The sequence below is a fragment of the Arabidopsis lyrata genome, assembly GCF_000004255.2.
Source record: "Arabidopsis lyrata subsp. lyrata unplaced genomic scaffold ARALYscaffold_5, whole genome shotgun sequence".
Taxonomy (NCBI): domain Eukaryota; kingdom Viridiplantae; phylum Streptophyta; class Magnoliopsida; order Brassicales; family Brassicaceae; genus Arabidopsis; species Arabidopsis lyrata.
In genome coordinates this window covers 13,727,934-13,742,561 of record NW_003302551.1, presented here as the reverse complement: position 1 = coordinate 13,742,561, position 14,628 = coordinate 13,727,934, and the positions used below count along the sequence as shown (strand labels likewise).

At 36.6% G+C, this 14,628-nt stretch overlaps 3 protein-coding genes and 1 pseudogene across 3 annotated transcripts; 1 reads left to right on the top strand and 3 right to left on the bottom strand.

Moving 5' to 3' along the window:
* Positions 1-2,257: 2,257 nt before the first annotated feature.
* Positions 2,258-4,054, bottom strand: LOC9311960 (cytochrome P450 71A25). The gene is made up of 2 exons (XM_021024705.1): positions 3,137-4,054; positions 2,258-3,042 (listed from the first exon to the last, which is right to left on the bottom strand). The coding sequence occupies exons 1-2, from the start codon at positions 3,992-3,994 to the stop codon at positions 2,428-2,430; spliced, it is 1,473 nt and encodes a 490-aa protein (XP_020880364.1). The 5' UTR covers positions 3,995-4,054; the 3' UTR covers positions 2,258-2,427.
* A 1,074-nt stretch (positions 4,055-5,128) lies between these two features.
* Positions 5,129-7,204, bottom strand: LOC9313675 (cytochrome P450 71A26). The gene is given in 3 exon segments (XM_021024725.1): positions 5,129-5,858; positions 5,961-6,558; positions 6,560-7,204. Coding segments are annotated over 3 exon segments (1,431 nt in total). The 5' UTR covers positions 6,781-7,204; the 3' UTR covers positions 5,129-5,246.
* A 1,225-nt stretch (positions 7,205-8,429) lies between these two features.
* LOC9311959 (probable serine/threonine-protein kinase WNK3) lies at positions 8,430-10,903 on the top strand. The gene is made up of 8 exons (XM_002877560.2): positions 8,430-8,622; positions 8,696-8,733; positions 8,838-9,065; positions 9,175-9,398; positions 9,477-9,634; positions 9,719-9,884; positions 10,031-10,159; positions 10,245-10,903. Exons 1-8 carry the CDS (start codon positions 8,554-8,556, stop codon positions 10,775-10,777), a joined length of 1,545 nt encoding a protein of 514 aa, XP_002877606.1. The 5' UTR covers positions 8,430-8,553; the 3' UTR covers positions 10,778-10,903.
* Positions 10,904-11,984: 1,081 nt separating this feature from the next.
* LOC9313674 lies at positions 11,985-14,621 on the bottom strand (annotated as a pseudogene).
* Positions 14,622-14,628: the final 7 nt, after the last annotated feature.

Genomic DNA, 14,628 nt, shown 5'->3' with positions numbered 1-14,628 from the left:
TGGAACATATACTGAGCATAATTGAGAGGGAAACATCAGTCTGTTATGTTCCTTTGACAATTGCCAGGGAGCTGATTATGCTCACTTGGATTTCTTAACTAGTGTAGTTATTTTTTTGGGGTCAAATTAGTGTAGTTACTTAAGAACTCAAATCTTAAAGATCTCTTTACCAGTGACATGCTTATTGTACATTTCTAACAAAGCATATATATATAATGTCTAAATCAAGTAGTAGGTGATGCGATGGCGAAGAGTGGGAACATGCGGTGAACCGCAATGCCTGTTGATTCAGCGACATCGGTCTGATATTCTGTAGATTCCACTGGTAGTCAGAGCCGGACTTGAGCACATGGTGATGAAACATTCTAATGGGGTTCCACTTTAGAGAGGCCTACTTAAATGTTTTTTTAGTTATACATATATATAAATTGTTGTAAATATGAGGAAAAAACAGCAAATTTGATAAATAATTTTTGAAAAAAACCCATAAAAAAATTAATTTTCATAAGATTTAAGTTATTATTTCCTTTTTAAAGGATATAATTGTAATATGTTTTTTAAAATAATAGTTTCATTTAAATTGATTATTTTTACTTTATAATTTTTAATATTATGAAAATTATGATATTATTTTTTTCTTAATTTTATTAGGGCCCCAAAATTCATTGGTCCGGCTGGTAGTCTCCAATCAAACTGATGCACTAAGTTAGCCAAAACCACCTCATCCAATAACACAGCAAATGATATTGCTGGGCAAATCCTTCTCCCTGCTCCAAACGGGACCAGCTCCGTATCCACGCGAAGGCCGAGCTGATGAAGGATATCAATTATTAAAGGGAAAAAAAAATTATTAAAGGGATATATTGATTTTTGCAAGAATAATAGACAGTTTCACATGTTTTATAAACACTACATTGCCCTTGTCTTTCCCTCCACTAATTAGCCCAAGCTTTTATTTAGTTGATGCCAATTAAGTGCCTAAGTGAACGAAATTGTGGACGTGAATTAAAATTATTTAGCGTAACAAACATAACAACGAAAAAAAAAAATCGAGTCATGTGGGCAATATTGAATTTTCCTTGAGACCTAACTTAGATGTCAATTGTAGCGGCTTGCATGTGAGATTATTCTATTTGTAGTAGGACAGTGGGGTTTTCAATCCTTTAATTACGTACATGCCTAAGGATTTATGGCATTTCTAACGCATGTGCATTATTGTCACATAGATTTGTGAATTGTGATAGCAGCATGCAGGGCATATTTATTCATCATGTGGTTAGTTTGGTGGTTATTAGAAAACATATTGCATTCTCTTAATTTTTTTTTAAATATAAAGTTCATTTCCAACATTTTTTCCGTTTCAAAGAAATAAACATGGTTTCGGTGGAGTGAGCATATTGATCTTTTTATCATCTTCATAAGAAAAAAAAAATTGGACAAGAATGGTAACACACTACAAATTTCACAAAACGTTTTCTCGAACTTAAGAGAAAAAAAAAGACGTAACCTCTAGCACAGGTAGCTTTGCTCTAGGAATTTTGACCGATAACGCTATTTAATCGTCGATTTCATAATAAATGCTTAACTAATTACATACGTTTGATGAACAAGCACAATGGATCGCACCTTCCATGAAGATTTCTCTATAGTCATATCATATCTATACGTATTAGAGCATGATTAACAAGGGTTGCTTAAAAATGGTTCTTAAGAGTATTAAAATAATAAATTTAAAAATGGTTCTTAAAAATGGATCTTAATGTTAAATTTGGATCTTAGCTAAGCCACTTTAATTTTGGATCTTAGTCTTTAATAAGATTTTTCTTTAATTTTTTAGCTAAGATTTAGCTAAGAAATAGTTAAGATACCACCAATAATGGTGGTCTAACAATCTTCAAAAGAATATGACTTAGAACATACTAGTCAGAAATGACTTAGAACATATACTAGGTTACTAGTCACATAAGCTCGTAAAAGTTCATACAAAAAAACAACATCACAATTTATAAACATCCACTAAAAAATGAAAAATCCATTGGAACAACATTATTCACATTTTTGCAAGACCTCATATCCACCAAGAACATTTAAATCACTCATGATATTTCGTATTACAATGAGTATACCCCATAGAACCTAGATGTTCATGCCATGGTTGCCAGTTGTCACGTAGTATATCGCGTCTACAACCTTGACATTTCTGAAAACAAGAGTAGTAAAATAGCAATATCTTGAAGTCATAGAACTACGTTACTTATGAGAGCGAGAAAGCAAGATGATTGATTAAAATAACTAAAATCACATAACAATTAACGAAAACAACTTAGAGAAGAAAAGCAAAAAAAACCAGAACCCATGGCGAGAAATCAGAACAAATCCACAACATAACATAACAAAGCATTAATATATATATATATATATAAATGCCTAGGTCAAGTAAGGTGATGCAATGGCATAAAGAGGGAACTCGCGGTGAACCGAAAAACCGCTGGATTCAGCGACATCGGTTTTGTCTTCTTTAGATTCCTCCGGTAATTTCCAATTAAACCCGTGCACTAAGTTAGCCAAAACCACCTCATTCAATACCACAGCGAATGATACTGCTGGACAAATCCTTCTCCCTGCTCCAAATGGAAGCAGCTCAAAGTTCTGACCTCGGAAATCAACAGACGTATCTAAATGCCGCTCCGGTTTAAACTCCTCCGCGTCTGGTCCCCATGTCGCAACCTCTCTCCCGATGGCCCAAGCATTCATCATCACTTGTGTACCGGCAGGTATGTGGTAGTCTCTTAATTTGACATCTTCTGTTGATTCATGAGGAGCCATCATTGGAAATGGAGGATGTAGCCTGAGTGCCTCTTTGATGACAGCTTTTAAGTATTTCATTTCTTTAATGTCATCTTCTGATACACTTGATTTGCCCTTACAAATCGTACGCACTTCTTCTTGGAGTCTTTTCAGACTCTCTGGGTGACGTAGAAGCTCTGTCATTGCCCATTCCAAAAGCGTGAACGATGTGTCGGAACCACCCACAAAAACATCCTGAAAACAAAAAAATAACAAGAACTACAGTTACATATGCTAAAACATCATAAAATCTGATTGGTATCATCCAAAAGTGTGTATTGTTCCTTACCAACGTGATTGCCTTTATGCTGACTCGCTCTATCTCAAACCCGGGACTCTTCTCTCTTTTAACTTTGAGCAATGCATCGATCAAGTCAAACCTATCTCGGTTGTCGCCATCTTCATGATCTTGCACAACTTTCTCAAAGAAGTCATCAAGATCCTTTCCCATCTTATCTAGCTGAGCATCCCAACCGCGGATCCAATCAATCCACGCAAGCCACGGTACAAAACTCCCTATACTAAACGTCCCCAATAGCTCGCTTAGTCTATCCGTTAATTTCTTAAAGTCAGTTTCACCACCATATTTCCGTCCTAAAGCCACTCTACATATCACATCGTTAGTTAAACTCTCCAAGACCTTGCTTACATTAAACGGCAAAGAACTCGATTTCCGGATTTTCTCCATCATCAAAGTGATTTCTTCTTCTCTTACATCTCGAAAAGATCGTACCATTTTGTTGCTTAAGAGATGAATGGTGCACACAGCCTTCATTTGCCTCCAATACTCTCCATAAGGAGCTGAGGCCACATCGCGATTGTTGTAAAGAAGCTTCTGGGAGAGTTTTGACCGTGGGCGGTTTGCGAAAGCTTGGTCGTGCGTCTTCAAGATTTCTTGAGCCATGTCCGCGGAAGAGACTATAAGAACGGGGACACGGCCTAAGTGAAGGAGCATAAGAGGACCGTAACGGCGACTGAGAGAGCATAGTGATCGGTGAGTGTGACGGCCGAGCTGATGAAGGTTTCCGATCAACGGAAGTCCCGGTGGTGACGGAGGTGTCTTACCTTTCTTCCCACTCAACTTTTTTTTTAAGAAGAGAATGGTCATGAAAATTATTGACCACAAGAGAAGTATCATCATCATCATTTCTTTAGTTTGATTTCACAGTTCTTCAAGATTTTTCTTGAGAATTTGTGTTCTTTTGGACTTAGGTTTATATAATCAAAGTTTCTCTACGTACGTTACGTTATTAGGGTCCACTCAGATTTTCTTCTTTCTTTGCCTTACTTGGCAAAATAAAATTTTCTCTCAAATCCTATGCCTAAAAAGTAAAGAAATCTCTACATATTACTGACACCCAATCACACATCACAATTAAACTGACACATAATCCTTTTTTGCTATTTAAAGATAAAGTTAACAAAAAAATCTTTTACCAAAAAAGAAACAAAAAATATTTCATCGTCTACTTTTATATGTTCAAATGCCTTATTTGTTTGATTTTTTAATAGCCACAAAACTATTTATCTCTTAAAAATTATATCCCTTTTTTTGTATATATATTTCAAATAACTTTTAAAAGTAAAAATTATATACCTTATTTGTATATATATTTCAAATAACTTTTAAAAGTAAAAATTATATACCTTATTTGTATATTTCGAATACCTTATTTTGTATTCATAAAATATTAAAAGTTTTCCAGTAAATATTATATTATTATCATCATTTGCATGTCTGGATTCTGTAAGTTCTTTACACAAAAATCTTGTGAGGAGTTTTAAAGTTCTTTTTGATATTTTGGACTTATGCACAAGCTTGGGTTTATGTATATATATCCACAGTGCTAATTATTTAATGGAGACACAAAGTACCATAATTAATACTATTAAATTACCATACTTTATATAGTAACAAATATGACAACCGAATTTGTTTATTACATAAATCTGATTTTCTCGTAACTATATATTTTGAAATCCAATTAATTACTAGGTTTTTTAATGATAACCAACTTTGCATTTATTTGTACAACACTAAATTAGCATACTTTTAAATTATAAATACGATAACACAAAATTTATATATTCAATAAAAAATTAGCTAGCTAGATAATCGTTTTGAAAGGAATCAAGAGATGTAATTGTGATTCTACTTCTTCAGTTGTGTACAAATTAACTTCTTGTCCAGGCACAAATTAACGTTTGATATACTTATTTATTTTCGTCCTGATTGGTAATTTGTTTCGTGGAGTCCAAGCAGTATCAACAAAAACAAAGCTATGGTGGAGAACTTGCAAAGTTATGGTTCCCAGAGTTTCAAATGAGTAAACATATATGTTTATTGTACACGTATAACAGAACAAAGCATTTATATTCATAACGCCTAGGTCAACTAGTCAAGTAGTAGATGATGCAACGGCGTAGAGTGGTAACATGCGGTGGATCGCAATACCAGTTGATTCAGCCACATCCGTCTGATCTTCTGTAGATTCGACTGGTAATCTCCAATCAAACCGATGCACTAAGTTAGCCAAAACCACCTCATTCAACGCCACAGCGAATGATATTGCTGGGCAAATTCTTCTTCCTGCTCCAAACGGAATCAGCTCAAAAGCCTGACCCCGGTAATCAACAGACGAATATAAATGCCTCTCTGGTCTAAACTCCTCCGCGTCTGGTCCCCATGTCGCAGCCTCTCTCCCGATCGCCCAAGCATTGATCAACACCTGTGTACCAGCAGGTATGTGGTAATCTCTTAATCTGACATCTTGGGTTGATTCGTGAGGAGCCATCAATGGAAGGGGAGGGTGTAGCCTGAGTGTCTCCTTGATCACAGCTTTTAAGTAGTTCATGTCTTTGATGTCATCTTCTGATACACTTGGTCTGTCCTTACATATCGTACGGACTTCTTCTTGGAGTATGTTCAGACACTTTGGATGACGTAGAAGCTCTGTCATTGCCCATTCCATAAGTGTATATGATGTGTCCGTACCACCCACAAAAACATCCTGAAAAGTGATAACCAAAACAAGAACTACGGTTATATACATACTAAAACATCATACAATCTGAATTGGTATGTATAACCCAAAACTGTGTATTTTTCTCACCAAGACGATAGCCTTTATGCTGACACGGTTGATTTCAAACCCGACGCTCTTCTCTCTCTGAATGGAGAGCAATACATCCACAAAATCAGTCCTATCTCTGTTGCCATTGACATGATCTTGCACAACTCTCTCAAAGAACTTATCAAGATCGTTTGCCGTCTTTTCTAGCTGACCATCCAAACCGCTGACCCAATCAACCCAGGCAAGCCACGGTATATAACTCCCCACACTAAACGTCCCCAATAGCTTACTTAGCCTCTCCATTAACTCCTTAAAATCCACTTCACCACCGTATTTCCGTCCCAAAGCAACTCTACATATCACATCGTTAGTTAAACTCACCAAGATTTTGCTTAAATTTACCGGCAAAGAATTCGATTTCCGGATATTTTCCATCATCACACTGATCTCTTCTTCTCTCACTTCTCGAAAGGACCGTACCATTTTGTTGCTGAAGAGATGGAGGACGCATACACTCTTCATTTGCCTCCAATACTCTCCATAAGGAGCTGAGGCCACATCATGTTTATCATAAAGAAGCTTTTCGAAGATTTTTTACCGTGGCCGGTTTGCGAAAACACGGTCATGCATCTTCAAGAACAGGGACACGGCCAAAGTGAAGGAGCATGAGAGGACCATAGCGGTGGCTGAGAGAGCATAGTGATCGGTGAGGGTGGTGGCCGAGCTGATGAAGGTTTCCGATTAACGGTAGTCCCGGTGGTGACGGAAGTGTGTTGATTTTCTTCCCTCTCTTCTGTTTTTTGAAAAATATGATGGTAACGAAGATTAATAAGCATAGCAGAAAGATCATGATCATCATGTCTGGATTCTTCAAGTTCTTCAAAACGTGTTTTTGTGAAGAGTTTTTATTTGTGATCTTTTGTACTTACATATACAAGCCAAGTTTCTTCACAGTAGTAATCTTTTGGATTTACGAAACGTGTTTTATGCATGCACCAGTCTTTTAATGTTTAGTTGTTCGAGATTTCATTTGGTGTGTGTCTTATTTTGGTCGTGTCCCCGTTCTAGTCTTTCGGTGTTTCTACAATTTATGTGTCTTACCACCATACAGTACAAGTGTGAAGTGCCTAGAATAATGGTCTCTGGCTGCCGTTAGCCCTCTTCTTCACATCTTTCTAAGTTCGAAGGATGTTTTATGCTGCCGTATACTATGGCCCAATGGGCCTTACAAAAATAAGATTATCATTTTTTATAATTGTTTTTCAACGCCTGAACCGTCAATTCACACTTAGGCCTGGGTAAATAAATCGAACCGAATGTACCGAACCGAAACCGAAGCAAAAAAAACCGAACCGAACCAAATCGAAAATTTGAAAATAACCGAATGGATACTAAATTCTATAACCGTAACAAAATCGGTACCGAACCGAAATACCCGAAATACAATTATATTTTCAAAATAATTAGTTATTTATAAACCAAATAATCAAAAATACTTGAAAAATATATAAAAATAGTAAAAATACTCGAAAATAACCGAAATATCCGAAAATATCATAAGCAAAATAACCGAATGGATACTAAATTTTAAAACCGAAAGAACCGGAACCGAACCGAAACCGAACCGAGATTTCAAAATATCCGAATGGATACTAAATTTTGAAACCGAAAGAACCGAAACCGAATGGACCCAACCGATAACCGAACGGTTAACCGAAATCTCAGGCCTATTCACACTCATCAAAAATAATGCAACAACATTGTTCAACGAACACCTCCATGAAAATTTAAATGTCATAATTCGTCTCAAAACTTCTGTCACCAATAAGTTAAGACATAAGTAGATAATAGATTATAACAAATGATCATGACATTAGTGCAGTGATTTGTGTCAGTACAAGTTTATTTTAAAAATGTAACATTGGATATCTAGGTTTCACCAAAAATTATGACTATTATAATCCTGAGAGAGAGAGAGCAAAACTTTTAGTAAAAAGTTTCCTTTAAAAGAACTGAAGCTGAAGTTCAAATGGTTGTTTACACACAGTAAAATCGAATTCGTTACATGACAAGCGGGTTCAATGGCTAAAACATTTTGTAATTTACCAAACCTATTATTCGGTTTAGGATAATCAATTATAGGGTTCGTAGTCAGCTAAAAGAGTGACTTAAGAAGAGGAAAAAGCCCGAATATTTAATATTCACAACACCATGAAGTTGACTGAATAAGCAAAATAATTGATTAGAATAATTAACTCACATGACAATAAATGAGAAGAAAATCAAATTAAAAACCAGATTCAATGGCGCGAAAAGAGCAACGACCCACACCTTTGCCACGTGGTCTTGTCCAGTGGATCTGAGTGTCCAAAATTAGAAGATGAGAAAGAAAGAGAGTGCAACATTCTACAGTCCACAGTCCACACCATTATGATCAGCAGCTGGAAAAACTTAAGCTTGGTTTTAATGGCAGAACAAACATTAAATTCAACCATCATCTAAATAATCAATTTATTCATAAAAAAAAAACAGCTAAGTAATAATAATAATTATAGTCAGAACCTGCTTTTCTTTGACTAAATTTCTCTCTTCTCTCAAGAACTCCTTTGTTTTGACTTGCAAGTAACCAAGAATGCGACAAGACGATAATAATTCCGAGGAAGAATTCGTTGAGATTGATCCCACTGGTCGCTATGGCCGGGTCTGTTCTTCTTTATTTGATTTGATTTTTACCTTTTTTCTCAATTCTAATGTTTTTGTTTCTCATTTTTCAGTATAAAGAAGTTCTAGGCAAAGGAGCTTTCAAAGAAGTGTATCCTTTTTCTTTGATCTCTGTTATTACTACAGAGACAAATCAGATTAGATTCTGACAAAACACAGTCACTAAAGGGTTTCTTTGATAAAAGAATTCTTCAGATACAGAGCATTTGACCAACTTGAAGGAATCGAAGTGGCTTGGAACCAAGTTAAGTTAGATGATAAATTCTGTAGCTCAGAGGATTTAGATCGTCTTTACTCTGAAGTTCACTTACTCAAAACCCTTAAACACAAAAGCATCATCAAATTCTACACTTCTTGGATCGATCACCAACACATGACCATTAATCTCATCACCGAAGTCTTCACTTCTGGAAATCTTAGACAGTCAGATTCCTCTCTCAAGAGTCAAATCAAATCTTTTTTTATTTGATCAAGATTTTTCATGTTTGACAAACCCTTTTGTGGATCGATTCGGTTTCTCGAGCTTATATAGGTACCGGAAGAAGCATAAGTGTGTTGATCTAAGAGCATTGAAGAAATGGTCAATGCAGATTTTAGAAGGGCTTGTTTATCTACATAGTCATGATCCTCCTGTGATCCATAGAGATCTAAAATGTGATAACATTTTCATTAATGGGAACCAAGGTGAGGTCAAAATTGGAGATCTAGGGCTAGCCGCGATTCTGCACCGGGCTCGCTCAGCTCATAGCGTCATCGGTGAGATCTTTAATCTTGTTCTCAAACTAAAATATTTCTCCATTGTGAAACTATAAAATGTGTGTTTGAAATTGTTAGGAACTCCTGAATTTATGGCGCCGGAACTCTATGAAGAGGACTATAATGTACTTGTCGATATATACGCGTTTGGGATGTGTTTGCTTGAGCTGGTAACTTTTGAATACCCGTATTCTGAATGCACCAATGCTGCTCAGATTTATAGGAAAGTTACATCGGTAAGTGATCTTTTTTTCTCCATATGAAATCCAATCAAGAACAACTTTTTCATATAGTAGATTCATTTTTCGCAATCTTTTTAGGGAGTCAAACCAGCCTCTCTTTTAAATGTGACTGATCCTCAAGTGAGAACATTCATAGAGAAGTGTATCGCAAAGGTCTCACAACGCTTGTCAGCCAAGGAACTACTTGATGATCCTTTTCTGAAATGCTACAATGAAAAGACCGAAACTGTCAACTCTCACAAAGGTAAATCAAATTTTGGTAATTCATTTCATCTCTATATGAAGTTTCATGAACTTCTCTCTTAAAACCAATAATTGCAAACATAAGATTATTTCTATCTTTTTTCTATGTGAAATTTTCTAACACCAAGTTCAATAACATTGTCACAGAAAATGGCTACAACGGAAACGGAATCGTGGATACACTCTCGGATTCCGAGGTAGGCTTACTAACCGTAGAAGGCCAACGTAAAGACCTCAACACAATCTTCCTAAAACTACGAATCACCGATTCCAAAGGTTCAAAATCTCTTTGCTTTTTTTTATCTCAAATCTTCAGATGATTACTTTCTTTTGACACAGTTATTACAACATTTTTATACAGGTCAAATCCGCAATATCCACTTCCCATTTAACATAGAGACAGACACATCTTTCTCAGTCGCCATCGAAATGGTCGAAGAATTAGACTTAACCGATGACCAAGACATCTCAACAATCGTTAAAATGATCGACACAGAGATACATTCACACATCCCCGATTGGATCCCTTCTCGTCTTATCGGTGATGATTCAGCGGTACACAAATGTTTGTCTTCTCCAGAAACGCTGCATTTAGACAGATTTCCTTCAGGGAGAAAATTCTGGTCCTCTCCTAAAGCTGGAGCTGGAGATTCACGTTCACCGTTCGCGCCACGATCTAATTCTAAGCTGTCTTCATCACCAATCAATCAAGACGTTGGAGTTATAGTAGAGAAACTTGAGTCTTTGTTGAGGAAACAGAGAGAGGAGATTGAAGAGATGCAGAGAGATCAAGAACGTATAGTTTCTGAGTTTTTGAAAGAGTTTCCTCCTGAGATTTGTGAAGAGGCTTTGGTGAGATTGCAAGTTAAAGATTCTGATAGCTTACTGTGTTAGTTCGTTTGTTACATTACATACTCATCTTTAAGATTAATTTGGTTTGTAATATTATGTCTTACTAAAGGTAAATCTGGAAAAATATTTGTCAAATAATATTTCTTGAATTCAGAAGAGTTAGGTGAAGACGAAACTAGCTCAGAAGAGTCTGAGTGAAGAAGAGGGCGGTGATGATAGGTCTCAGGCTGTTTCTCTGAAGAATACAGAAACAGAGAATTCTAGTTTTATTCGGATTCAAAATCAAGATTCTCTGTTTTCGAAATTTCACAGAAACAATCTGAAGATCCATCATCACCGCGTTCTTATTCACTAGATTCTTCTAAACCAGACTCAAGGGTAAATATTTTGTTCTCTCTCGCCTATTAGGTTTAATGGGTACTACTAGTGTTGCTTAAATAGCTTGTGCCTCAAGGTATACTAGGGTTTCGTAAATATATAAACCTAATCATCAAACATATTCTTGTCGGTAAGCGACTCCGGGACTGGACCCAAACATTTGGCATAAATGGGCTAAAAGCCCAAAATTGCATAAAACTAACTTGAAAACATCTATCCTAAAACGCAGTCACAGATTCTGAGACTCTTAAACCCCCAAAGTTGTAGGAAATTGCATTTTTGCTTAAACCCTAAAATTTTCCGGAAATTGCATTTGCAAAAAATTCAGTCACAGATTCTCAGGATGGCAGTCTAATTTGCTTTCGTCTGAAGGAAAATAAATACTCTTGAGAGGTGTTGCTATGGCCCTGCCTACATATATAACACAATGGCATGTTTTAGACTCCCAAAACAATATGTCAACAGATTGTCACGATAAATCCAGAGGAATGCATTGCAAAGCCTGGGATCAACTTGGCAAACCAAAAGCAGAATGTGGCCTTGGTTTTAAAGACATTGAGGCATTTAATATAGCATTACTTGGAAAACAACTATGGAGGATGATAACTCAGAAAGACATGTTGGTGGCAAGATCTATAAGAGCAAATACTTCAGCGACACAAACCCCTAACCGCCCCACTTGGATCCAGACCCGGAAGAGCATACATGCTGCTCAAAGCTTGATCAGACAGGGAGTAAGAATTGTTGTAGGCAATGGAGCAGATATAAGCATCAAAGGATCCAATCACAACTACCAAGAGCACCAAATAGATATCTGAAACTAGAGAATAATATCATCCCTGGTACGAGTTTAAGACTTGCTGGACAATGGTTTAGAGAATGGAGGAAGGATGTCCTTTTGAAGAAAGATTTGAGGAACTAAGACCTGGAGATATGAATACAAGTGACAGTTACACTTGGGATTATTCAAAAATAGGGCATTACACTGAGATATCTGCATATTGGCTTCTTACTCCGATATTAAACAAGAGGAATAGTCCCCAAAAAATAGGGCATTACACTGTGATAGCTGAAGGATTTTTGCCTACAATATTCCTCGAGTTATCAACTCTACTTCTTCCTCCTCCTTGGGTTATCTTTGACGTAAGCTTCTCGTCCATAGCTTTCCAAAAAGCTGCTTGCTTGCTCCTTAGCAATCTCCGGGTAGGATTTTATGAAGGAAACATCAGTGCGCTCTTTGAACTTCCAATCACATAGCAGAGGCCTTTCTTTGGCAAATACAGTCAACATGGTTTCCATTTTTTCCCTAAGGTGACCAGTTGCTTCAATGTCAGAGTAGTTTATAGTTGAACCCTTGCTGAACAGCATCAGGACATAATTCCTGGAATCCTCTACAGCCTCCTCTAGTTTTAGCAGCTCAGATTTGGGAGTCCATAAACCTTGAACTAACCAGGCATATTGTTGGACGACCCTTAAGAAATCCTCGTCTGATAACTCTGGGGCATAATACTTAAGAACACTGTATTGAAATAACTGAGGTCCCTGTTATGTCGACTGAACAAGTTAGTATAGAGGGCTTTTACCTATATTTTATTCATAACTTAGGAGCAGGATTCATATAATCTTCATCTAGAGAAACATTAAAAAACAGCTATTAATGCAAGCATTCGTTGAGATTATAATAGCTACCAACCTGGCAGAGCAACTTCTTCACACGTTCTTCAATCGGTAGGGAGGTCAAGACCCTGAAAGCAGAAGAATATCTTTAAGAAACACGTAAGAAAGGGTGCAAATGTTGACGCGATGACATTTGGTTAAAACAAGAAAAGGGAAGCCGGAATATTAAAAAAATGATAAGACTTAACCTTTTCGATGAATGTTTTGTTTCAGAGTTTCCCCCATGGCACAGCGAGTTGATATAAACCTCACTTCAACAAAAGACAAGAAGATAGTAAGGAGGAAAAAAAGGTTAAGGTACGCAGTTAAAACACAAGTTGTCTCAAGCGAATTCAGTGAAAAGGAAAACATCATACGAGTTCATGTTGAAGTCTATTGAAGAGTTCCCATTCGCCATCATTCCATTAAGATATTTAGAGAAAAACTCGGATTGAAGTCCATGATACTTGAGTGTAACCCAATTCTAAAGGAAAAAGAAAGATAGAAGCATAAGTATACGTAGCCATATCAAACAACAACTCACACAGAAGAAATAATCACAACAAAAACCGAATTAAACCAATTCTCATACTTGTTCAGGAATTGGTTTCTGATCCGTCGAAGCATGCACTCCTTTGTTCTGCCATGAAGATAATAAAACAATTAGAATAAAAAAGGCTAAACTCGACAGGAGCAATCAATGTTTAAAAGTTGAACACACCACAAAATTTTATTAGATAAATGATTTCATACCAGTTTTTCGGACGTTCTGACAGATTCTTCAGGAGCTTCTGGTTGTTTCTTTTTGGAAGAAAAACACTGGAAAGAAGGTCGGAGCTGTGCAACAGCATGAACAGGATTCAAGTGTAACTGCAAAGTCCAATTTAATAAGTTATTTCACACTAGAACAAGAAAATGTTTATAAAGAAAGCTTCCAAGAAAATAATACCTTATCACCTGAAAGAACACCAATAGCATAACCCAACGTAGGAGGCTGCTTCCACGTCGTTGTCAAGGAGGTCTAACCAAACAGAAGAAAAAGAAAATTGAAGTTGCATCAAAAGATTCATCAAAGCCTGAATCTAAGCATGGAAAAAATAAAAAATAATCAGACCTGCTTAGTCATATTTAATTTAGTTCCAAACTCGGAATCATAGTTCCTGGAATGGATATCGATAGACAAATCAACTTCCACCTTAAAGAACACATAAATAAAGAAAATGATTAGAACAACGAAAAAAAGAAGGAATAGCAATAAAACAAGTAATGGGAAGAAGAAGACTCACTTGTTCACATCGTTGATCCATTTCGTATGGACGCCAAGAGGGTCTAAGAGGATATTGTAGAACATAAAGCTGTCATCATTCAGAAATCAAAACTCTTAGCAAAAATCCAAAATTTTCCAAGAATCTAAGCTAATCATGGCGAACAACAACGTCTTCGTCTTCTTCTTCTTCTTCCTCCTGCAGTGGAATCTCATCAACTTCCATCAACTCAGGTTCTGTTGTCTCCGGTTCCTTATTGAGTTTAGAACCAATCTCCATTTTAACGGAGCCAGTATAGACCTCAGGTTCAACTTTAGGTAATTTGGCATCAACAACATGGTGCTCAATTTTGCTCAGAGTCACAGCAGAATCCAAGGGTTTGGGTTTGGACTTTCCAGGGGCAAATCTTCGGGTTTTGGTAACCTCTTTAGGTTTGTCTTCTTCGTCATCAAACTCCATTTTTTCCGATCAATACTCAAACCCTGAATTCACCGTCAATTTTGTGGAGAAATTGTTCGATTTTCTACAACATGACAACTAAATTCGAAACGAAATTTATAAGCGATTCCGGGACTGGACCCAAATATTTGGCAT

Coding starts and splice junctions, on each gene's coding strand:
- LOC9311960 (XM_021024705.1), bottom strand. CDS start 3,994: ATGATGATGATGATACTTCTCTTGTGGTCAATAATTTTCATGACCATT. Junction 3,043..3,136: donor GCATAAAGGCAATCACGTTG/GTAAGGAACAAT, acceptor TTTTGTTTTCAG/GATGTTTTTGTGGGTGGTTC.
- LOC9311959 (XM_002877560.2), top strand. CDS start 8,554: ATGCGACAAGACGATAATAATTCCGAGGAAGAATTCGTTGAGATTGAT. Junction 9,399..9,476: donor CTCAGCTCATAGCGTCATCG/GTGAGATCTTTA, acceptor TGAAATTGTTAG/GAACTCCTGAATTTATGGCG. Junction 10,160..10,244: donor ACGAATCACCGATTCCAAAG/GTTCAAAATCTC, acceptor ATTTTTATACAG/GTCAAATCCGCAATATCCAC.